Source organism: Sander lucioperca, chromosome 3 (assembly GCF_008315115.2).
Source record: "Sander lucioperca isolate FBNREF2018 chromosome 3, SLUC_FBN_1.2, whole genome shotgun sequence".
Lineage (NCBI taxonomy): Eukaryota > Metazoa > Chordata > Actinopteri > Perciformes > Percidae > Sander > Sander lucioperca.
The window spans coordinates 44411448-44437354 of record NC_050175.1 but is presented as its reverse complement, the minus strand read 5'-3'; the positions used below and the strand labels follow the sequence as shown (position 1 = coordinate 44437354).

The window sequence follows — 25907 nt, the reverse complement described above, 5'->3', positions numbered from 1 at the left end:
ATGATCACATATAATTCATACAGTTAATACATGTTGCTTTAAATACTGTATATTAGGGGTGGTATGGTTCACAAAACCCACGGTTCGGTTCGTATCACGGTTTTAGGGTCACGGTTTTCGGTTCTGTATGGTTCTTGTTATTTTTTTCTTTTAATCTTTAACACTCCAGAAATATACTTCAGCATATGATATATAAAAATGTTCCCACACACCAGACTTATATGACGCTGGCACATCCTCCAACTCCGGGCAGCCTTCCTTATCTCTCCCACTTGACATTTCTCCACGTGACGTGACCTGCAGCACTCCACACTCCACCGTTCTCTTAATACATCCATGCACTCCACTTGAGGAGCGGTCGGGTCGGCTCGACTCGCCGTCTCTCAAAACCAGACGAAAATCTTTTAAACTGACCTTTGTCGTTAAAAAAACATACAGATTTAGCAGCTATATAGCCTATTTCTCGCTTAAAATGTTTTCAGAAACACATTTCGGTGAACTATTTTCGTTAAATACGAGATCGTATTCAGAACGAGACGCTATTAGAGTCTGTTTTGAAATTCGGGAGCAGCCAGACCCACGTGACACGTTCGTCCAATCAGCTGCCAATGTGTTGCGTTTGTCACGCTCATCCCGCTCGTCATTTCCGGTAAGTGTTTAAACATAGGTGTCGAAAGTGGGCACTACGGCAGTAAGTGGTTAGTGCACATTAGCAGTGTATTGACGAACCGTGCGACGCACACACGCTCCGAACCGAGACAAGCAAACCGAACGGTTCGGATGTTTTTTCATCAACCGCACCACCCCTACTGTATATGATGTGGTCTTTATTAGACCGAAAATGAACACAGTTATACCCTTACAGTAGACACCATACACCTAATTATGCTGTAATAAAAACAATGCAAACTTAGACACTGTTATACCACATTACACTCTAATTAGAAACCAGATATCGGGTAAAGCATTTAAGTGTCATTCGTTGCTTATTAGAATAAAACTACCATTAAGTAATGTCAAACCACGTCAAGCCACATCTGGTTGCCATCTCACACAGTCCCTCATAGCCTGGATCAGCATCATATTCTGGTTGTATAATATGAAATATGTTTGACTTTATCACAAGTGTATCTGCTCAAATTGATGGGGCTAGATGAGGCATGATCACATAGCTTTTATTAAATGTCTCTATTTCATACATATAATATGTTTTTCTTTAATTGAAACTTTCTAAGTCTATTGAAACTCGAAAATCTTTCTGTATCAGCCATATTGTTCTTAATGCCTAAACTAGAAACCTTTTAATGGAAAAGTGAATCGATGAATGATAAATTGCAGCTTCTGCTGTGCCTAAAATATCATGTGTTGCACGTCTTTTGTGAAAAGTGAATGTGGGCCGGAATAAAAGTGCAGAAAGTGATTCTTTGTAAGGTATCAGCCATATAGGTGACAGGAAAGAACAAGGCAAAGCAGGCACAGTTGTCAACCCTGAGACACAGACGCTGTGTGATTGTCACATTTTCAATCTCTCTACAGTACCTGAGCTCTGTAACATCTGCTGTGTGATTCTCCAGGTTCAGAGCAGGAGGCGAAGCCAGACAAAATGAGGAGAGAAGGGAAAAGGGAGCTGAGAAATAAAGGGACTTGGGAAAAGAATAGAGCAATGGGAAGAGAAAAGAGGAAGTGACAAATGAATGTTGTGAAAGGAGATAAAACTAGAAAAGAAGAGAGCACAAGAGAAGGGAGAATGAATAATACATGTCCATAAAATAAGAGTTAATCCGAGATAGAATAGCTGTAGGATAGTTTTCTGTTCCAGAGGCCTTCAGATATGACCCCACCCAAACCCATGCATACATACACAAACAGATTATAACCCAAGATTGAAGGAAGAACATGCAGATAATCGAGGCACTGGAATTAATAATGAGATTAGGGGGGTGAGGGGGTTGGGGGTGGGATAACAGCTCCCTTTCCGACGTTAACAAACACAATTCCCAGCAGACAGCGAATGAGCAAAACAAAGCTGCCTTAAGAGGATTTGAGGGCTTGGCCATTGTGACTTAAACTATGTCTCGGATTGTCTCGCGTTCAAGGAATTAGGATGACATTGCCAAAATGGAAATACAGGCATGGATGTTTTCCTGCTGCCTCTATTCATACACACTTATACACGCCCACATACATAATGGGTCGATTTGAACAGAGTAAATGTTTAAAGCCTCTGAAAAGTTTTTTTCTGACATTAAATAGACATGACTAAATAAGCAACATTCAAATTAAAAGATGGGAAAAAAAACATAAGGTATTATTTATTAACAGTAGTATCACTCACACTCTTAATTTGCTTCATCAGTGCAAACAGCCCTCAACTGTTAGATTCAGAGTCACTTTTTGCTAAATCCTGATTGATGCAAAGAAGTATGTGACAACACAATATAAAAAAAAAAATAGAAAATACAGAAATCTTTCAAGCAGGGCTCGACAGTAACGGTTGCCAGGTTGCCATTGGCAATCATTTTGAGTCATGTCACTCTTCTTTCAGTGCTTTCTTTTAGTTTCAACTTGCTGTTATGGTGTGGAGTGGATGTGGCAAGGAGCGCGTGATTTACAAAAACGAAAACGTCAGTCCCCTGGACCTCACAACCTGTTGCTTTGAAGCCTGGCATCACCACACAGCCAGCGTACGCTACCTTCTTTCACGAGTTCACCCGGAACTCCCAGACAGCAAGTGTGTTTAGTTACGTCTGTTTCTCTCTGCCGTTGCTGTTTTTCACAAAGAACCGGGCTGGCTAAAGTTAACTGATGTTATAGAGGTCTGTTAAAACAAGCGCTATCAGAGCACACGTTAGGTTGTGATAGACAACGGCAGAGAGAAATAGACTCACTTGCGGTTTGTTAGTTCCAGGTGAAGTCGTGAAAGCCGCCGCCGTAGATGTACGGTAAAGCCAGAAGCTGAATGCGTTCAAGCGGTACAGGGAGATGAGGGGCTATTCGCTGTTTGTCCGTGCCAGTCGGTGTTCTTCTTCAGCATTTAGCAGCAGTCTAGAATATTTTTAACGTTAGGCGTATATACTGCCCCCGTCAGGTCCGGAAGGATTGCATCCCCCGGTACCTAGAAAAATGAGTACAGGCACGTTTTCAGAATTTTGTACCGGTACTCGTGACATCCCTAATTACAATACACAGGTACCAGCTTTAGGTACCAGCTGCACTTTCGGCTCTCTCTTCTCTCCAACAGCAAGTTGACACACACATCGCTGCAGTGCCTACATAGCCCCATCTCCTCTCACTCACAGTCCCGTCTTTTTCTCACTGCTCGTCACTTTGTCGCTCCAGTTGAATATATTCATTTTTTTGGTTATTGTGCCCTTCCTGCACGTTTGAAATTGGTTATATGGTTATTTCAGCATTATATCTATATCTATATCTATATCTATATATAGATATAGATATATATATATATATATATATATATATATATATATATATAATGCTGAAATAACTTCTAACACAGCTAGCATATTGTAACTGCTACAACCATGTGGCAAATAGCGATGCTAATACATAATGGGAATTACCCATCGACAGTAAAAGAAATGGACACAGCAACGCCATAGACTTCGACGGAGACCAGTGAAGTCAATTAGAAGCACTTTTCCGGTGATGGCTGAGCATTGCTGCGCAGCCTCAAACTGAGCTTGACGACGTAGATGTGACGTGAGCAACCTGTCTGAAAATAATATTTCAGTATATTGTAATTGAAGTGGTCTGAGAGAAAACTAGACTTCTGCTAGACTGCATCTCCTCTTGGCTCGGTTTCCAGGCTTTAGACACTCTAGCCATCACGTGTTTAAATTGACCTTCATAAATCATCAACCATCAGACCAACAAACCAAAAATCAGCTGTTGTGAAGAATGCAAATAATAACTCCATACTGTAATACGTACAGTAAAGCATCAGAGCTCTTGAAATGTTTCAGCATACAAACAGTTACTGCAACACAAAGGGAGCTAGTTGTGAGCTAGTTACCGCTGAATGCCACTGTGTTCCCAACTTTGAGAAATGTATAAGGCTATGTGAACCGATCAGGACCGCAACTTTTTGCAACGGGAAGTTCAGAGACAGAATGAAGGTGGAACAAACTTAGTAACATCTGCTCTCAGATGTCAGTTAACAGCTCCCATGAGAGGTCCCCACCCAGGTTTGAAGCTTAGACATTTTTACTACAAATAGGTCCAAAAGCAGTTTTAGCCTCTTTAGAAACATTTACATGTATGTACAATTGCAGCATGATCATTATAGTTCTCCTTACACAAAAAGTGAGGAGAATTGAAATTTAGTTTGAGAGACATTTTGGACACTTAAGTTTAGAGGGACCATTAAGTGACACTTTAGGACACGTAACCGACGTTCTGTACTGCACTTTACAACACAGGCAGACACTTGCTCGTACACACACACACACACACACACACACACACTGAGTAAGCATACGGACACACAAGCACTTTGTGTTCATGTGCATCTTCTTTCATTTCATTTTGACTTACTCTATTCTTGTGTTTGCATGTTACATTAGCATTCTCCTAACATGTTTGTCTGATCCTGTGTCTCTGTGTCTCAAGGCAGTGAAGTGACATGTTCCTTTTTTATTTGCAAAAGCGTCATGTATTGTGCCTACCTGTAGTGTGTGTGTGTGTGTGTGTGTGTGTGTGTGTGTGTGTCTATGCATGCACATGATTTTGCAAACACGCATCTTTGTGTGGTATTTTGCAGGATCCACAGGGCTAAAACTCAGAATATCTTGAGAAGCAGTTGTGTGAAGTGTGAATAACATAAACCAATGAGAAACTCGCATATTAGTAGCAGAGGAATTGCCCTGGAGAAATACCTTGTTTCTCTGAGTTTGTTTGTGCGTACATTCGGAACAGATGCTGTGTGCAATTTGTATATTCTATAATTGCTTACAACGTGGATTGAATGGGGGACTTTTTTTATTTTGCTAAATGAAATGCAAGGCTTTCTCATCAGATTCATCCACAGCTACTAAACAGAGAAGAATGAGTGATATTGAGAATCATTTAGATAAGAGAAAATGATTTGGGCATGTGTAGCGCCTTGAAGATAAAATCCACCTCGACACACTTGGAAAAGGTTAAAAAACAGCTGTTGCTGATACTCCTGGGTTAATTCTGCTTCTCGGTGGTGTATTTTCTACTCCACCTGGGTGATTGGTGATTGCACCCGGCATGGTTTGATATTTCATCTGTAGTGGGGGTAATTGTTTAGCAATCTACAACCCATTCAAGTTTTTTTCAATGTACTCAAAAAACAAGAATCTTCTTCAAAGATTGTAGATGTTTCTCACTGTGCTCCATTCAGTCCTTTTAAAAACTATAATGTCTTTTACGCTTCATAAAAGCTGCTCCTGGTGAATGTACAGTAACTACCAGCATAAATCAACCTAATCCTGGAACTTTATTTAGCTTATGTTTGATTCTTTTTATTTATTCATGTATGTATTTATTTTATTTGTTTGTAAGTTAAAGTGATTCCTGATTTATATATATTTTATATATATTTGAAACATTTAAACATACACGCCACTTTCTACAAGAGGCGTGTTATCGCGTAAACATACAAGCCACTTTTCTAAAGCCAAGTGGCATGTTGTCTGTACGCATTTTGAGCGCCGTATACATTGGATTTAGTAAAAGGAGAAAGCGACGGTTGAGTTTAGGAAACGTGACACACAGGACACGATCCCTGGTCTCCTGGGTGAATGTCCTGTGTTTTATACATTTACCTACGCTATTGTATACATTCACACACAATCGCAAGTAATGTAAGTCAATGGAGGCCAAACGGTGTTGATAAACACGCTACAAAGCGAGTATGCGTCTTCATAACACGCCAGTAATGGCATACGAATTGGCGTGTCATACATACGCCACTTCATGAGATCAGTCTGAATCACAAGTCCAGCACAGTGATAGCCGAGAGAGACATTGGCGTAGCACAGAAATCTGGGCCCTGTCCTGTACAGTTTCTTCTGCCTCTTTTACTTTGTCTTACCAGTTATGAAGTCATTACTGAAGTTTTGTTTGTTTTTAAGAAGGGTTATGTCCTTGAGTGTATTTGCCCCCCCCCCCCCCTCTCTCTCTCTCTCTCTCTCTCTCCCCCCCTCCCCCCCCTCTCTCAATTCAATTCAATTCAAAGTTGCTTTATTAGCATGACTGTAGGTACAGTGATGCCAAAGCACAAGCATAACAGCATAACAACATTCATAACATGAAAAATTGCATGTACACATTCACTTTCTCTCTCTTTTTCGTACACACACACACACACACATACGCATGTACACACACACACACACACTCACACACACACACACACACACACACACACACACACACACACACACACACAAACATATAGACAGTCTATGCATTACAATATATTGGATTAATACAGACATTAGGTCGGGCATTGTGGCAAGGTGTCCGACTCACTGTCCCTGCAACGTATCTGGCAGCCAGCGGAGCAGTCAGTCCTTCTCCTAGCAGGTGGGCCAGTTTATCAGAGGCTTTACGGGAGCTAAAATTTGCAGTTTTGTTTGAAAATTGTAGAAAATATCCTTTTCTTATCTGTTCAAACTTTGGACAGTATAGGAGAAAGTGCATCTCTGTCTCAACCTCACCAGTCGTACAGTGACCACAGATCCGCTGCTCTCTTGGAAGCCATGCTTGTTTGTAGCGGCCTTTCTCTATGGCGAGGCTGTGGTCACTGAGAATCTGTCTCTGCTTGGTATCTCTGACGGTGGAGAGGTACTCTGCCAATTCATAATCTCTTTTTAGTGACAAATAGCATTCTAATTTGGATTGTGATTTTGTTTGATCATCCCAATGTTCCAGATAGTTTTTCTTACTTTGATTCATAATTTGTTTGACTTTGATGTGATTTTGGAAAGCAGTGCTGGTCTGAGGTTGATGGGTTAGTGTGTTAGTTAACTTCAGAACCAGCTGACAGAGGGGACTGGTTTCAGGGCTGCTCTCTCTCTCTCTCTCTCTCTCTCTCTCTCTCTCTCTCTCTCTCTCGTTTTAAATGAAGCAGCTGTCTGCGGGATGAGCCCTGAGCTCCATCAAAACTGCCAAAGCATTTTTGTTTTACTGTATGGAAGTTCACACACTGTTTCCTCTGGAGTCGCTAAAGTATTTTTGTTCTCCTGTCAAAAAAAAAAAACAATTTATACTCCAACATCATTGAGAGCGTCCTGAAGGGAAACATCACTGCCTGGAACGGAAACGGCACTGAACAGGACCACAAGGGCCTGCAGAGAGCGGTTAGTTCGGCTGAACATATACAATAGGCGGTGCTCTACCCTGCCTAAAGGAGATTTACACCAGGGGCTGCAAGAAAAAGACCCAAACCACCCGGGTAACAGCCTTCTCTGCCTGTTGAGGTAGCAGATACACCAGGCAGCACTGAGAGGCTCAGGAGGAGCTGCTACCCTCAGACCACTGGGATCCTAAATGAGGACTCTGTCCAAGACTGAACTGTGTACAATTTTATGTCACAAATTAAATTGATTGAGTGATTAATTGTTTGATTGATTGAAACGTTTGCTGCTAAAATGGAATGCCTTAGGGACCGTTCGGTATTTATGGAATGGACCACCGGAGGAAAATAGGGGAGGGTCATGTCTTTTTATATTTTGCTGAGGGGAGGGTCATCCAACATTTTTTAGTCTGGGTGGGGGGGTCGCCCAACTTTTTTATTCATGAAAAGAGCAAAATTTCAAAGTGGCTTGTTTGGTGCATATTTATCCATGTAGCTCTCAGTCTCGGCCCCCTACCAGATGGTCTGACCGCATACGTGGAGTTTGCTGGGGGGGGCAGGAGGAGCACTGCCACCCTGGTGGCTCAAACGGGTAATTGCATTGTTTAAAAAATGAGTGGAATAATTACATCTGGCATGACCAGATATTAAATAAATATCTTAAATAACACAAAACAACTAAATGGTGATAGGTAATACATCTGATTTCATATACTGCTTTGGTAAAAAAAATATTACCTGGCTGACGACGGGAGCAGCAGGACGCAAAAAAACGAAACTTACTGTTGCACTAGTCTGGACATCTTACCGTGCCAACCTTGCAATAAAGGTTTCCTAAATGCCATGTATATACATGTGATGTCAGCTTACTAATTGATTGCGGGTTTTGTGTAGATTTGGACTTTTATACGTTTATTCCACGTTGTTTAAACGGCGAAGTGGAGAGGCCTCGTATGTGACGCTCATATCGGCCTTGCAGGATACACCGTATAATTAACCTTTTTGTGGATCTACTGATCGCTGTGGATTACTTTTTTTTCTGTGTCATTGGATTACGGCAAAATGCGGATCTTTTTTCTCAACGTGTCTTAACGTTTTATGGTGTGACTGCGCTTGGTTTCTGTGTTTGGAGAGGCATCTCAACAGACTGGAGGTCCAACACTGATTGTTCACTGTTACATTTTAGTTGAATTTAAGCGTCGTCTATTGAGTTCCAAAACAGCCGTGCCGCAATTGGATTTCATAAGGGCGAATTGTTAAATTGTTACAATGTAACTTGAAAACTTTAAAAATAAACATATATGTTTTGGAATATAATGTTCAGCTTCGGCAGCTTTACCTATGTGCTAAAATATACAATGACGATAGTGACAAGTCCATAGCAATCAGTGTTGAATTGGTTATATCCCAGCGTCCTTTGCTGAATGGTCTCAATGTTTTATTGTTCTATTTCATATGAATACTAGTTTACTAGAGGAGTAACTTAGTATTTGAAGTAATGCAGTAATGCATGAAGTCTGCATTTAGTTTCCATGCTTATTGTGTTTCCACAACAATGTTAGTGAGTAAATCTACTGAAATGGCCACCACACCATAACAGAGGAGTGGGATGTGTAAGATGAGAATGCAGAGGTTAACTCCTGTACATCATGGCTGTAAAAATCAAATGGTATCTGTACTTGTTTGTTAAGTGCAAACTTGCACGCGAGGGGAGTGTCATTCCTTTTTTTCAAATCGTTTTGGAGGGTCATAGGAAAATTATTACTGACGAGGGGAGGGTCAAGTCTTTTTAGGTTAGAGGCCACAAAACTCCTCCGGTGGCCCCTTAATTAAATAACAAACAGTCCCTTACAGCATTTGCTTTACTGGCATTATTGTGTGAATAGATGCCTTTCCATATACTGGATGAAACCTCTCTATTCATCAAATCGAGGACCGTCTCCTCGGTTTTTTTACTGAGCGTGTCTGTGCTGCGTTCTGGTTTTGTTCCGTCCTCCGCCACGCGCCATACCACAACGGGAGCTTCTCAGAAACAAAGTGTCTTGCCTGCCCGACTCGCAGATTATATTGTCTCTACAAGTACTTTACAGAACAATCACGTGTTTATTAAGCTAGTATCTACCTTCCACTCCCAAGCATTCCTGCAATTAAACTCCATGCCTTCTCTTTTATAGCGTTGTCCTTATAAAAAAGATCTGTGATGTCCAATAATGTTTTTCCAGCTCCAAGATGAATCTCTCGTTGTCCATGGTGTTATAGAGGAGACATATATGATATTGGGGGGTGTCCTTTGGTAAATTGACTGGATTCTCTCGCTCTTTCACTTCCTGCCCAGCTGTCCGAACGTGCAATCTGCCGCGTAACTTTAGCGGAGAAGAAAGCTGCTTCACACACGCTTCTGGGATGCTGCTTGGTGCCGGGGCTGGGTAAAATCAAACATCGACTTGAAAAAACTGAACAACCACACAATAAAGGTTAAGAAATCTAACTATAAACCGAGTGTGTGTGTGTGTGTGTGTGTATGTGTGTGTGTGTGTGTGCGTGTGCTTGTTCCCGTTGTCCTTTAAATATCTCCAGAACCGTTCATCCGATCTACAGTTGTTAAAGTAAATAACAGATATGGCAGCAGGTGGTAAGAATTAATGCACCTTCCAGTGTGCCACATGTACAGTGACACCTCCCAGAGTATAGACATATGACAAATTTTGCCATGGCGGCCCGCCACTACAAAATCAACATAGAGGAAACACTGCTATTGCTGGAAACTGTGCCTATAACCAGGGGGATAGTTTGACACCGACAGATAATAATAATGTAACCTTTAACAAACTTTTTCTTCTGGGCTTAAGGGTAATTCTACTATTTCTGGCACTACGACACATCTGGGCAGAGATACCAATGTTTCTTTGGACAGTTCTGCACATCAGCTAATACTATCACTTTACTATTGTTGTTGCTTTCTACACCCATACATTAAACCCAGCTGGATGCAACAAGTGTGTATGTTTGTAATTTCAGAAGGTTTTTTTTAGCTTTGTTCATATGGAAATATCCTGCGTCTGCCTTTTTTTTTTTTTTTTTTTCAGTGTTAGATCAAATATGTATGAAGCAAAATATTTTTTTGAATTGGTAAATTAAATGGGTGAAAGAAGATCCTAGAACAAGTGGGGAATGATTGAAACAAAGGAATAAGAAAAAGCTTTTTCCGTTCAGAAATCCAAGGATGAAACTTTGTTGGTGAGAGGTGAAATTTTGACAGCAGGTGATGGGACACATTTGGATGTGTGGAAATACTGTACATAGAGACGAGGTTCCTAGTGATGTAGTGATTCTCCCTGTGGTTTTGCCACTAATGAGAACATCTGCATCAGTGAAATAGATGGAGTGAGAGAGAGATAGCCGAAGGGAAAGGCTGTCTGAGAGGAGAAAACAACTACACTTGGAGAGACTGAGTGCAGGGGGAAAAAGTTAAAAGAACAAAATAAAGTAAGTGGTTCAAAAGGGGGCAGGGAGATCGGGAAAGTGCTGTAATGGCACAGAGCAGCTCAAAGACTTCTATTTATTGCACTCACTAATTCATGTCATTTTGGCTCATGATGTCCTCTTCTCCCCAAGGTGCCAATGTCCAGCTCAGTTTGAAGGACCTGAGTGCCAGCAGAACAAGCACAGTTTCCATGGCAACGGCTATGCCTGGTTTCCTCCCATGATGCCTTGTTTTGAGAGTCACATGTCGCTGGAGTTCATCACGGACGTGGCTGATGGACTGCTGCTGTACAGTGGTCCCTTAGCCCAGCTGCAGGCCTGGGACAACGAGGACTTCATGGCCATAGGTAGGAGCCCAACACACAATTCTTTACTATAACTGAGATGAGATAGAGGAAATGACTTTTACTTTGTATTTAATTAATTTAACCTTTCTGGATTACCAGGTAAATGGCCTTAGTGTGAGGACAGATAGAGAGGCAGAGCAGGGAGAGTTTGGACTAGTCTCGCATTGCCAGACCTTCTTCTACAGTGCTGCAGAGGAGGGTCTGGCTAGTCCACACAGCATTCTGGGATGGGAGAAAAACCTGCTCTGGTTTATTGCCATGTCTTTAAACCAATCACAATTGTCATGGGCGGGGCTAAGCGCCGGACGTAGCCATGGTGCCTCTGCAAAATAGTCTCGGGAAGGAACTTGTTTTGGTGGAACGTGTGTACGTTCAACAGTTGTTTTAGTCGTGCGACAGAAAACTCAGATTGGACAGATAGTCTAGCTAGTGTCTGGATTTACCCTGCAGAGATCTGAGGAGCAGTTAACCATAGTCCTCAGAAATCCACCAGAGTGTAAAATTCCAACATAAAGAAAGCGGAAGGTAACGGACATCTGGCCGAAAAGAAGGACGTACGGCAGAATTTCCAAAGCAGTGGAATGTCGATAATATAGACTAGTTCGGAGAGACTGTTTCCCTACACTCTATCTTCCTGGCTAGCCAATGCGTTGTTAGCATTAGCTTGCCAGCTACAGCCGTTCACCAACTAGCCCAGTGAGCCTAGCCACTGTCACCAAGCCTAAACAAAATATTTTTCGAACATGCAGATTCATTTTGCTGTGCAACTTTCTGAAGAGAGACTGAAAAAAGAAAAACACTGGCTGACAAAAGTAAAGTACTAAAGTAAATTATTACTTTAGGTAAGGCGGAAACAGGAATGTACAGTACAAATGAACAAACTGGAGAACTACACCATACTTCACCTCCCAGATTCCCAAAGGATAGTGTGTAGACAAAAACAGAAATCCATTTCATGTTTAATTCCCTGTGTGTATTAACTTGCCGTGACCTAAGCCATGATTAGCAGCTCGCTCTGTAGCCGGTGTCACGGAGCTCTGTGGCGCTTAAACACAGCTAGCAACTGCAGGGTTTCCCACAGAAAATTTGTTAGTTAAGGTGGTAGGTTTGCCATCTGACCGGGGGGGAGGGGTCTGTACTACACACTACACTAAATATCAAATTTAAATATATAATTAATACATCTCTGTAGTGCAGACTCTGTACATACTGTACTGTACAAAGTGCTGCAGGAAACCCTGAACTGCCGCTCGGCTAGCAACCGCCGCTCGGCTAGCAACCGCCGCTCGGCTAGCAACCGCCGCTCGGCTAGCAGCCACTGCTCGGCTAGCAGCCACTGCTCGGCTAGCAACCGCCACTCGGCTAGCAACCACTGCTCGGCTAGCAACCGCCGCTCGGTATCACGGAGCTCTGTAGCCGGCGTCACGTGACGAGCAGGCAGTCGCCTAGTTTTGTAAGATATCATACGTATTGGTCTACATACATTTTTCGTAAAATATCATACGGACCCGTTCAGGAGAACACTTCAAATGTTTCTTTAAAGTTTAAAGAGATGTGCAGTGGACTCACACACACTTCTGCTATTCCCTTTAATGTAAACTTTACATTTTGGTTAGAAGGATCTAGAAATGTGTGTAAACTGAGCTTCGGCAGGTTTACATTTCGAGCTCTGTTAGTCGTTTCTTTTGTTTGCTGTGGCAAAATTGTTGAGGTTTGAAGACAGTAAAGCTTGTTGAATTGAGGGCGGCTGGCAAGAATAATAGACAGACTGAAACAGAGAACAAAATGTTTTGTACATCTCGGTAAATTTACTGTTTTAATCTGAGAGACTAACACCTCCTTGTCTCTCTCGCTACTGCTTCTCTAGCATTGGTCCTCTCTCTTGGGAGGGATGCTGTTGTTTCATCACTGCCAAAGTAATATGTGTGGGAGGTGAGGTCCGCCTGGAGAGCCGGATATGTTGTGTGTGTGTGTGTGTGTGTGTGTGTGTGTGTGTGTGTGTGTGTGTGTGTGCGTGCGTGCGTGTGTGTTATAAGCAGGTTTGCAGTGTAAATCTTGGATTATTTATTTAGCTTTGGTTGGTGTCACAGGGTCTGTGTGCATTTAAAAGCCAGCCAGTGTGTGTTATTGGATCCTAAAGAGTTAATGAGTTTGTGGAGTTAGGGCTGATTTGTCACTGTGCAGAGTGTAATTAGAGTCAGGTTGTACATATTTAGAGCTCTAATTAATGTGTTTCAAGGTTCACCTACTGCATGTAAAAAAAAAAAAAAAAAAAAAAAGTATCAGCATGCCTAGACTCTGCTGGAACTTAATAAAACTGCATTCAATATGTATGTCTGTGTATAAGGATGTCAATGAACCAAACAGTCTTGTGATAACATTATTTGTTGGAGCATTTTAGAATATTTGTGGACGGAAGCTGCTGATACATGATCATTTGCACCAGGGATCTCTGTGCTAAATTTTGACCATCTTTATGCATAATAATTGTTCGCATTAGCCATAATAATAAAGGATAATTATGGGTGCAGGGTGTGGGGGTAGGACTCTACAAAAACAAAGGTTTGCTGTCTCAGTCTCTCTCCTCGGCACTACTGCAGGCACCTTCCTGCAGGGTTATGCGGAGGTGTGGGTGTGTTTATTTGTGCTTTAGACTGTGACTACTGTGAAACAATCAGAAAATAATGTATTATTTCTCTGATTTAATGCTCTGTTCTTGCTGCACTGTGCCGTAACGCCGCTCCCTATATTCATTCACTCTTCACTTCATTCATTCACTCATTCAATTGACCCCCACTGTTTATGACAAACATAATTTTACTTTATAATTTTTCCATTTCTAGATACTAATTGTTATTATTGAATATTCCAGTTTTAATAAACCAGAATAGTCCTTGATGAAACAAACATTTCCCGAACATCCACTTCCTAAACAACTAATGATAATTCTGTTACAGTTAGCGGTTTCTTTAGGCAAGGTTAGCCAGGTTTTGGAAAGTTTTTTCCAGACTGTTAGGTATTATCCACCCACACAACACAGCAGGATTTCTCTGCTTGGACACCTAATGCACAAAGCCATCTGATATACAAATATTATTGAAAAACATATTCCCCAACCGCAGTCGAGGATGAACTTCCATCATATCAGATATGACCATCTGATTTCTAATAAAAAGGATAATATTGGAGCAGCCATATATTGCAGTAGCCCAGCTATACCACAAACTGTATACCTCACTAATCATACAAAGTACAGATATGATTTTTCAAAGCATAATAGATATGAGAGAGAGAAACAGAAGTATTGAAAACAGTATTGAGTATTCTGTACACTGTAAGTTCAAGTGAGACGTGCAAATAAAATGCTATTGCTAAGAAAATAAATGATTCTTTCAGTCAGCCTCACTGTCCAAAAGTTAACAAAACTAGAACGTATAAAGCTTGCATGTATTATTACCAGACAACCAGTGAGCCTCAATCATCAGTGTGATAGTTAAGATGTAACATAAAAAACAAAGATGAAGAGCAGAAGGGGAAAAGCACAACATTAATGGAATACCGCTGTTTATTTTAAGGACACTAAGGTAACACAGAGTTGGTTTCCCTGACCAGAATCTGAACTTGTCTTCTGTACAACAACACAAACAACAACTTTTTGATTAAATAGGATTAGTGGGGGCACAAGGGAACACAAAATACTTTGAACCTAAGAACACAGCTTCAAGCATCCACTGCTCACATTGATGCTTAAAGAGCCGTTTTGGATTGATGCGTAATAACAAGAGGAATCAGACAAAATGGGCTGATTCACCCCTAAATCAAACACGGCGTAAACTGAATGCCTAAGGTCTCATCCCGACATGAATGTCTTATTAATACAAAAGCTGTGCTGGAAAGAACAGTATAATGTGATGGCGGACACACTGCACCTGTGGCATGACGTCCAGTTGAAAGTGCAGTTTCAAAGGGTATTACAATTATATTTTCAGAAGAAAGAAGGCGAGGTGGAATATGGATTTAAAGGGAGCAGAGGCAAATAAGAATGTCGTACAACCTGAACTGTTCCTGTTTCCCTAGGCAAGATTTTAGCTGGTGCCCCTTGCATCGTAGCCAATTCCACCACCAATCATTGTGTTCATCTATCTAATAAAGCGATACCTATCTGTACGTACGTATGTGTGTCCGTGTTTGGGCGGAAGGTAACCTGCATGTCACATGCAGACACCACATGCAGATATTTTGTGATTACATTCTGAATCTGCAACGTTCTCTGTCAGGTAAAGTCAGTAGTAGGCTATACAGTGGAGTTGCATATTAAGTTGTTTGGGGTCCTTCTGTAACTAATATTTGGATACAATTTGGTTTTGAAGAATTCTACAAGCAGCAATACCACAGGCCAAGCAATCGGCCCGTTCCATGGCACATTTTCAACGGGCACTGTACTAGTACACTCAAACACACAAACTGCACAGCCTCATGTCTTTGAGGCCGTTTTTATTTTAGTAACATAACAACAGACTTTTCTACAAAGGTACAGAGGGCCAGAAAAATTAGTAATATCACTTGTTAAAGTGCTCATATTATGCTGTTTGGCTTTTTCCCTTTCCTTCATTGTGTTATATATCTTTTTTGTGCACGTTATAGGTTTACAAAGTGAAGAAGCCCAAAGTCCACCCTAAAGGGACTTACCATCTCCAACAGAAAACACTGTTCACAAACTGCTCCAAACAGCTCTACTGTAGTCCAGTCTTTACTTCAGAGACAAACGTGGTCACTTTGTAACACACGTTATAATGCTCGCCTAGCTGCTAGCGTGGCACGCCCTCATACTCTGCTTCTGACTGGCTAGTAGTCCTTATCTAGGTACTGTCAGGGCTCACCCTCATACTCTGCTTCTGACTGGCTAGTAGTCCTTACCTAGGTACTGTCAGGGCTCACCCTCATACTGGTATTGATAACAGTTAGCTATAGCTAGCCTGTTTATGTTTCTTGTAATGTTAGCCATAGTTATTTATTTCTTACCTTGATTTTGGTGTCTGCGTTTCAAAGCCGTCTCCCGCGGTGACGTTTTTGGTGGAGCTGGTCGTTTAATAGTCGACTCGGAAGAAATTACGTTTTGACAATAAAGTACATCAACACTACAGTATGTGGAGTTAAACTGGACTGGCCCACAAACCTCTGAATAGTTCTACTTCTTGTTAAATTGCAATGTGAGCAGCAGCCAACAGGGGGTGCATTATGTCGGCAGGATCATTTAAAAGGCAACTGCGACTATTGTACGTCTGCCCTATTTCTGATAGCGTGGCGGAAGAAATTTTGCCATGGCGCACCGCCACAATAAAATCAACATAGAGGAAACACTGATCCCTATGGAAGGATGCCGCCCTAGCATTCGCCTATACTGCCTATGCCACGGGCCGGCCCTGAATACTGGTACCTCCATTGTTTGCATGAAATACATTGTTCACCTTGTTATTAAGCCTTGTTAAAGGATGCTGCCCATTGAGCCTGATTATATTTCCCACTGCTTCACACACACACATTTCCTCACAGGGACCTTTAGCTTCATATTGAGATGCTGTTTGGCTTTTCCAAAGCCCCCACTCATCTGCCCTTTATCCTGCCGCTGGGCAGCTGTACCAAGCCAGCCCTGCTGTGTAGACCAGAGAAGGTGTAAGGCACTCACACACACACACACACACACACACACACACACACACACACACACACACTGGGGACATAGCTGTGTACTAAATCCAATCTTCAGCCTCTGGGGGAGAAGAGATGACATGGTTATAACACAGAGCTGGTGTTGTTTGTGTGTGTGTACCTGTATAGGGCCAAACAATACCCGTACCTAAACTGACCTTTGGTGTTCTAGTTAAAATCAGAACATTGGATGTTCCCTGAAATCCTTTTTACTTTCAGCAGTATGTAGATATTGTTTATTAATTTCTAAAGCCTTACATTTCCATAAAGGCATCTTAGGACAGCCATCTTGATAAACAGCTCAGGGCCAGTTTGTTCCAAGCTAAGCTCTTGTTACACATTTTCATGCATGGAGCTCATCCAAATTCCCAGCACATAAGAGCAGCAGTTCAGAGAACAATATTTAGTTTCACTGAACAATACTGTGCAGATACATTATTAATGAATGTAGAGTAACCTTAAAGTGAACGTGAAGTATCTGTACGTACGTATGTGTGTCCGTGTTTGGGGGCGTGTTTGGGGGGAAGGTAACCTGCATGTCACATGCAGACGCCACATGCAGATATTTTGTGATTACATTCTGAATCTGCAAAGTTATCTGTCAGGTAAAGTCAGTAGTAGGCTATACAGTGGAGTTGCATATTAAGTGGTTTGGGGTCCTTCTGTAAGTCATTTTGGGGTACAATTTGGTTTTGAAGAATTTCTGGGGGAGAAGAGATTACATGGTTATAACACAGAGCTGGTGTTGTTTGTGTGTGTGTACCTGTATAGGGCCAAACAATACCCATACCTAAACTGACCTCTGGTGTATAAGAGCAGCAGTTCAGAGAACAATATTTAGTTTCACTGAACAATACTGTGCAGATAAATTATTAATGAGTGTAGAGTAACCTTAAAGTGAATGTGAAGTGCAACCAGTGACACAAACAAATCACAAATGTGCCAGCCTAAGTGAGCTGCTTTTGTGTGCATCACTTCTGATCATTATCAGATTATCATTTATTCTGGTTGCTCTATGTGGAGTCTGCTGTAAAAACAGCATCATTTCAAGATCAAATATGCAACCAACCCTTACAGCAAACTGTTTTTGCATTCTAATTTACCTGGTCGTTATCATTTGTTTGGCTGGACACCATTGTCAACTCCTAATGCTTTGGAAAAGCTAGTAGGCATTTACAGCTTATAACAACACAGGCTCAGTTTGTATAAAGCTAACTCCCCAGCACAAGGCGTACGCCAGTAATATTAAATAAATGAACGGCTGTCACTCTTGAGTTGTTTATTATTATTATGTGTCCATGAAAGCCTGGCTGCACAGCTGGAAGGACAAAACAGACATCCCCGATATTAACGTGTGGCTTGTGTCCAGCTTTTGTCAAGATAAGATTTAGTTGAGGAAAAGTTAATATGCATCACTTTCTCTGGGTATATTTATGGCCCAAAAGTTCCCAGTGCATGCTTCCATTTTGACATTACATTTTTTGACAAGTGTGGCACTGTCCTAGGTGCCCCACCACCTGTCTGACAGGTTCTGACTGGCATTTACTTTGACATTGCCTCTACCACCTGTCACCACCTCAGTGGTGATCTGATCTGTAATATACTTAATGGTGCATTTATTCCTCTATTACAATCAGTCAGAATAATTGTGTGGAGGAAAGATTGTCACCTTCCAGTCATGCCAGATTCATCATACTTATAATTTGACTTCCACTAATGTTTTCTAGTGGAAACTACAAATGGGACATATGGATGTATTTTTCTGTCCTCTGACCTTGTGTGCAGAGTATAGCAGTCTAAATAAAGTCAAAACTATATTTTAAATTTACAGCACTACAAGTCAGCTCTGCTTAAGGAAAGCAATCTTGGCTTCTGTTCAATTTGAGTTTTTTTTTTATATATTTGGAATTGATTATAGATTTCCCATGACAGAAAGACAGACATTCAAGAAGGACAGTGTGACAATACAAGGACATGGCTATGCAACGCAGTGACAAGACAAACCAGTGAAAGGCGGTGGGGGAGGGCTTACAGTGTTCAATTAATTTATGCATGTTTCTATTTGCAATACATTCTCATGAACAGGTTTGTATGATATCGTATGAAAACGTATGCACATATGCACGTATTCATATGATATCTTACAAAAAAAAACAGCAACCGCCGGCCGGTCACGTGACAACCGGTCACATGACAGTTAAGTTTAGGGGTCTTTGCAGTTAAATTTAGCCAAAAAAGGTGACTGTGAGCCGGTTGCAGTGCACCGCGAGGTGACTGTCCTTTCAGCGGCCGTAGCAGTTAAGTTTAGCCGCAGAAGGTGACCCTCATGCGCCGCCGAAGTTTAGGAACCAAAACGACTAGTTAAGATTAGAAAAAAAGATTGTGGTTTGGATTAAAACACCTTGTCCCTCTTAAGTAGTACTCCCAGGACACCGACACGTGTTTCCTGGGTGAAAGTCTTATGTATTCCCCGGGACATGAGCTCCACTCCCCAGCTTGAAAGCCCTGAGTTTTCTGAAACGCATATACACCGCAAGCTCCTCCCTACACAGACAAAAGAGGTCTTATACAGCAGCAGTCAATGTGGTGCATACTGTACATCAACACATATGTGGAATACATACAAATTGCAGTGCATTGCTATATGTACGAATGGCTCATCAGAACAGCCTGATATTTGACACATAATGTGATCATAAGAACACATACCTGCACGTGATCTTACATCAACACACGCTTTGCTCCGACACATAAATACACTTTTCTTTTAAAATAAACATTACTTTACATCAACAGATGAGACCAGGTAGAAATATTAAGAGTCCAGCAAAGACCTTGTTCCATTACAAAGAGAGAAGGCCTTGATGATGTGAGTACAGGAATGACCTTGACGGTTTGTTTCTAGGCATGCTAATGTGACATGTGCAGATTTACATTGATGCCATTGGGCCGGATGCCCAGCAAGCCTGTAGCTGGACATAGTGCTACGTTCATGTTCAATATCTCAGAGTGTATCTCTAACTCCCAGAGGGCCTTAACAGCTGGAAAGAGCCATAGAGAGTGCCCCAGGGGGCCCACCTCCCCACAACCATGCCAGCATAAAACTGATAGGGTTTGATCTATTTTCTAGAGGGGGTGATGTATGTTCTGTTCTGTGCAGTATTTTTAGTTTTATTATCCTAAAGGCCTGAACCATACACATTTGGACATTGATACTGAGTTCTTCCAGATTCTGTCCCACTCAAGTGGGGTGAGTGAGACACCCAGGTTTTGCTCCCATCTTTTCTATGTCTGAATATTGTTATTGGAAGAGAATAGGAGACAAAAGTTTATAAATATATACATGACACTATTCCCCTACTCATTTGCAAGTTTTTTTAGGCTGTTATCCATCTACAGCTAGTCCCAGTTAAAAACCTCGCTGCGGCATACAAGCTGAAGTACAGTTCTGATAACTTGAACCTCATGTGACGGATAAGCGTATTTACCAAAATGCTAAAGAAAAAAAAAATATTACTTCAATGATCTCCATTGTATTGTGTATCTCAGGTTGGTCAATTGTTCTTCATGTGGCTGAGTCCTTAACACAGTGGCCCGGGGGTTTGATTCTGACCCGCGGCCCCGTGCTGCATGTCATCCGCGCTCTCTCTCTCTCTCTCTCTCTCTCTCTCTCTATGTCCCTCATTCCTATCAAATCTTAAAACTGTGCTATCAAACTATCAAATAAAAACCGAAAAAAGGCCAAATAAATAAAAAGAAAGAAAGGGGCATAATATCTTTTCTCTGGGGCCTGTCTTGCACCCGGCGCAGCGCAAAGCCCGACGCTAGTGTCTTTGCTAGTTTAAGACTGACGCAGTTGTCAATTTCCCATCCAGTGCCCGCGTCGTTTAAATAGCAAACACAAGCCCTCCAAGTCTTGCACTTCTGCAGGTTGTCAGATATACTGTAAACCGTTCTATCTATACTCCTGGGACCACATATAATTTCAATCAGGAGAGACTTCGTTGCAGATATGCAAAACTTTATTTGTAAGCTACATATGCAAAATATGAAATGTACAAAGTCTTTGGAGATTAGACTCCATTGTATCAAATATGTTTTAAAGGGGTAGAGAAATCCAGACATATCACCCCCGATGGAGTCTAGACACTGGTGGTGGTGGTGAAGGAGCACGAAGACTGAATCGAAGGTGTCGATGGGAGCGGTCAGCTGGATGAAGACCCAGGGTACCGTGGGTGAAGATGACTGGAGGTGGAAGGGGAGGAGGAGGAGGGTCGGACTGTTTGCCTGAAATGACAACTGACAACCGCAGAGGAGAGAATTGATTTAAAGCAGGGACGTCATGCTGTGATTGGCTTGCGAAATACACGGCCGATTCTGATTGGTTTAACTGAAAAGTGAATGCCTAGAAACAGCTGATCAGTTTAGGAGAGATGTGATAACGTTATAGAAGTCTCCCTGAAAGAATTGACGCTAAGCTTCATATAACTGGCTCACCTATAATGCATGGCCTGATCAGCAGTGCTGCACTTTGACCTCAGCTGTATTAGTGAGGTTGATTGTCACCGTAATGATTTGTGTCTAGAGCAATCAACAATAAATGACAAACATGGCTGGAAGCGTTAGATATGCTCTGAGGTGCTTGATCAAACACAGAGAACTACTGTTTCTCGCTCTCACACACACACACACACACACACACACACACACACACACACACACACACACACACACACACACACATATATGCATGCAAAGACCACCGGCCAGAGCTTGTCCAATCAATAGACAAATTAACAAGACAAATTAAATTTGTGTAATTACAACTCCCTTGCAAAATGGAAAAAAGTTTGCCGGTAGGGGTTCAGATAAGGATTGTGTGTGTGTGTGTGTGTGTGTGTGTGTGTGTGTGTGTGTGTGTGTGTGTGTGTGTGTGTGTGTGTGTGTGTGTGTGTGTGTGTGTGTGTGTTTGTTTTACTATATTCGTGGGGTCCAAAAACCGGGGAATACAGTATACTTGTGGGGTCTGCACAGCTAAAGGGCTGTTTGAGGGTTAAGACTTGGTTTTAGGATTAGGGTTAGAATTAGGTTATGGTGAGGGTAAGGGTTAAGGTTAGGCATTTAGTTGTGATGGTTAAGGTTAGGGTAAGGGGCTAGGGAAGGCGCTTGTGTGTGTGTGTGTGTGTGTGTGTGTGTGTGTGTGTGTGTGTGTGTGTGCGCGTGTGTGCGCGTTTGCTTTGTCCACCCTTAAACCAAATGCAACATGTTCTCAACACTTTACATAGTTGGATATAAATGGAGAAAAAAGATCTAGCAAGCAACAGCACACACAAACACACAGATTCACTCTGGCTCTGCGTTCAATTTTCTGAACTGTTTTGTAGCAGTACCCCCCCCCCCGCTTAGCACTGCAACAGCAATAGGAACTGCTGCTGGATGCAGAGATCCAATATGCGTCGGCTGCGGGGCTGGCTTTAGCTAGCTGACAGATCGTTTATTCAAGAAGCTCTCTGCTCTGCACTCGCTGCATCGCCCGCTGATTCGTACACAGGCTGACTTCTGTGGGCATTAGTGTATAAGTGACTGCTTGCGTGTGTGGGTGATGGGTGTATGTGTGTAGCGGTGTGATTTGTAATGCTGTTTATGCAGTCCATATGCTCTCGGTTTGACTCCTGGGTATCCCCAGGCAGTCAGAATGGGAGGGCATTTTTTGTATTCAGGAGCCCTCAACTCTGTGGGAGTTCAAGCTCTCCTTACACTTGAAGCATACACTTTTACTCTCTCTCTCTCTCTCTCTCTCTCTCTCTCTCTCTCTCTCTCTCTCTCTCTCTCTCTCTCTCTGTCTCTCTGTCTCTCCCTCTTGTCTGTCTCAGAGTAGGAGGTAATGAATTACGTATGAGTAGCAGAAAAGAAGCCTGGTCGTGTGGATGTTCCCTTTAAGAGCAAAGTCTTGTTCTAACCCTTGCACACCAGGAGCATTTAAAAGGCATGCCGTGCCCCTATGAAGATGTTGACATTTGACCTGCCAATCCGCTGCACTCCCAGCTAGGCTGTCCAGCTAGCTGGCCTTTCTTTTTCTTTTATTCGTTTCTGTTTGTATGTCTCTGTGAAGCTCTTTCACTCAGTTCCATTTTAACTTTACCAAAGCAACAAAAGGGAAGTTCAACAGCTATTATGCTGACTATAGGGACACTGACCTTCGTTTTTATGTTGTTATAAGGCTGTGGGATTTTTAATAGTCCTACTCTAACAGTCAAACACATCTCTGCAAATTCAAGTGGTTCTGGAAATCTATCCATCCAGTCTCTTAATTGCTTTTCCTGTTCAGAGAAAGGCTGGAGCTGTAGATTTCACTGAATTCCTTGGTTGGCATTGCAGTTTTGATGTTTGTTTGTTGTGCCTCATCATTTGTCAAAAAAAAAATATTGCTTTGTGCTTGTTAGTGCCCACTGTACTTTTAAAATTTGCTGGTGTTCTTACCGAAAAGTTGTAATATTCTTTCCCAATTATGGACAGTAAGCAGACACCGATCTTCTGTTAATCACATTTATATTCCTATATTGGAAAGGCACAAATGAACTGAGAAATGTATTGTGTTGACTTGGCATGCACCAATCCGACTTTTCCCTTCCGATACAGATTCCAATACCTAAACTCAGGGTGTGTGCCTAATGAGTACTGATCTGATACCTCTTCTCTCTTTTCCCCCAAATCCTCTATCACACTTCCTTAGCGTGAACAAATACAGTCCGTACAGTGCTGACCTGGTGGTGATACACATTGATCAGAACCAATGCTGCACTTCCTGCGTCCACAGCTGAGAGGAACGGTGTCAGTTTCATTACGTTTTTATTCTTTATCTAGTCTCGCTTTGCCAGACCTTCCTCCACAGCGCTGTGGAGGAAGGTCTGCCTAGTCCACACAGCATTCCAGGATGGGAGAAAAAGGAACTCTGCTTTATTGGCATTTCTGTAAACCAATCACAATCGTCTTGGGCGGTGCTAAACACCGGACAGAGCCACGGTGCCTCTGCTAAATAGGCTCTGGAAGGAACTGGTTTTGGTGGAACATGTACGTTTCAAAGGTTGTTTTAGTCGTGCAACAGAAAACTCAGACTGGACAGATAGTCTAGCTAGCTGTCTGGATTTACCCTGCAGAGATCTGAGGAGCAGTTAACCATAGTCCTCAGAAATCCACCGGAGTTTAGAACGGTAACACAAAGAAAGTGTAAGGTAACGGACATCCTGCCGAAAAGAAGGAAATACGGCGGAATATCCGTCGGCAACGGACCAATCCCGGAAGTGGAACGTCGTGGATAAAGACTACTCTCTATCTAACTCTCTATCTGGCTCTTTAACAATTATAGTATTGGTTACTGATATTCATTTGACCACATCTCATAGTTTCTGGAGAATATAAAGACAGCACTTGGTGAAAACCTGACGTTTCATTTCAGATTTTTGGGAGGCATCATTGGTTCAACATTCGTTGTTGGAAACAAAAAGAATTAAACTTACACAGCTTTAATTGCTGCAAGCTTGTTTAGCTCATTAACACAAGTAATATAAAGATGAATAAATCAAAGAAAACGCTTGATTCTCACTTTGATAAGGACTGCAGCATCTCATCTCCCATTCTTTCTTTCTTTGCTTCCTCCATCTGCTTTCTATTTATTCTCTCTTTGATCCATCGTCGTGTTCTTCTCTACTCATCACCTTCTGTTTCTCCCTTTTGTCTTGTCTGCATTGTTCATTTCTCATTTATTTACCTTACATTCCATCATCCCACCTGTCATCTGCCATCTTGAAACTTGGCCTTAATCCCAGCGTTGTGTTCAATCTTCACTCTGTAACTCTCCACTTTCTTATTTCCCTCTCTCATCCATGCCCTTCTCTTTTTTCACCCTGCCTTACTTTTGACTCATACAGCTCTCAGTCGCTTACCCCTTCTTTTTCTCTAACTCACTCTCTCTCTCTCTCTCTCTCTCGCTTCCCACTGCCCCCCCCCCTCCTCCTTCCGAGACCTCTGAAGTCTGTCTTCATCTCTTGGGAAAATGTCACGTCAATCTTGACAAGAAGGCTCCTTAGCCGTGCCAGACGATCGCTTGGTCAATCTACCTTGTAACTGATTTTGGGTGTGTGAATGTGAATGTGAGCTTTTCTACACATCTAGCGTACACATACAATGGGGTTCAAGAAAGTTCCCTGAGAGAGGGGGAGGGGGCTGCCTGACGAATGGACATTGAAAGACTGAGATGTGTGAGATAAGAAAGGGGAAAAAAAGGGCGAGGGGGTCCCAGACGGGACAGTAAATGAGAGTAGGTAATGAATGAGGTCACCGAGATGTGGTGGGGGGGAGGGTGAGGTGGACTCTGAAGACGACAAAGTAAAAGTTAAACAAAGGAGGGAGGCTTTGGATCAAACGGATATATTGAATTTACTCTGTTCATTTTGGTCAATTGTCTGGCCCCGGCCAATATATTAAAATTAATTGGATCATTCCTGAAGTGAAGCAGCAACTTATCTTGCAGCTGGAGCGGGCTAAATCAACTTGCAGGTAATGGAAGAAAAGTTGAGAGAAAAAGAGAGGCTAACAACAAACTTGCACTCACTGTGGCTTGAAAAATAGCGTCGTTTTTTTTTTTTTCTTTTACTTATATGAGAGGCAGCATAATGGAGTATGGGGCCCTCATCATAAATGCACATCCCAGCCTTGACAAGGCAATTAGAGAAGATCAGCATCTCATGTACTCAACACCCCCTAAGTTCTTCTAGCTCAAGGTGAAGATTCATGATATGACATCATGTGGGAAGGTGATGATTACATTATTCCATACAAACATTACGGATGGATGCATCTGTCAATGTGTGATGGAAAACGGTGGTTTCACAAAGGAACACTTGAAAAGATAAATGTCAGTCGAAAGCGTTTGTGAATTATTTGAAAGCAGCACAATGTCAAAAATGTCAGTTACGTTGAAAATACTCAATGAAAGCGTGAAGCAAGGCAGGAGGTAAAAGAGA

The 25907-nt window shown here is 42.0% G+C and overlaps 2 protein-coding genes across 4 annotated transcripts in view; one reads left to right on the top strand and one right to left on the bottom strand.

Annotated features, from left to right (window-relative positions):
• Positions 1–25907, bottom strand: part of dpy19l3 (dpy-19 like C-mannosyltransferase 3) — a 616246-nt gene that overhangs the window by 428548 nt on the left and 161791 nt on the right. The gene's annotated exons all lie outside the window — the stretch shown is intronic.
• Positions 1–25907, top strand: part of si:ch211-186j3.6 (neural-cadherin) — a 369843-nt gene that overhangs the window by 261635 nt on the left and 82301 nt on the right. For both annotated transcript variants that reach the window (XM_031290668.2, XM_035999800.1), the window contains exon 27: positions 10961–11175. In XM_031290668.2, the coding sequence (XP_031146528.2) occupies positions 10961–11175 (215 nt within the window). The remainder of the gene's footprint in view (positions 1–10960; positions 11176–25907) is intronic.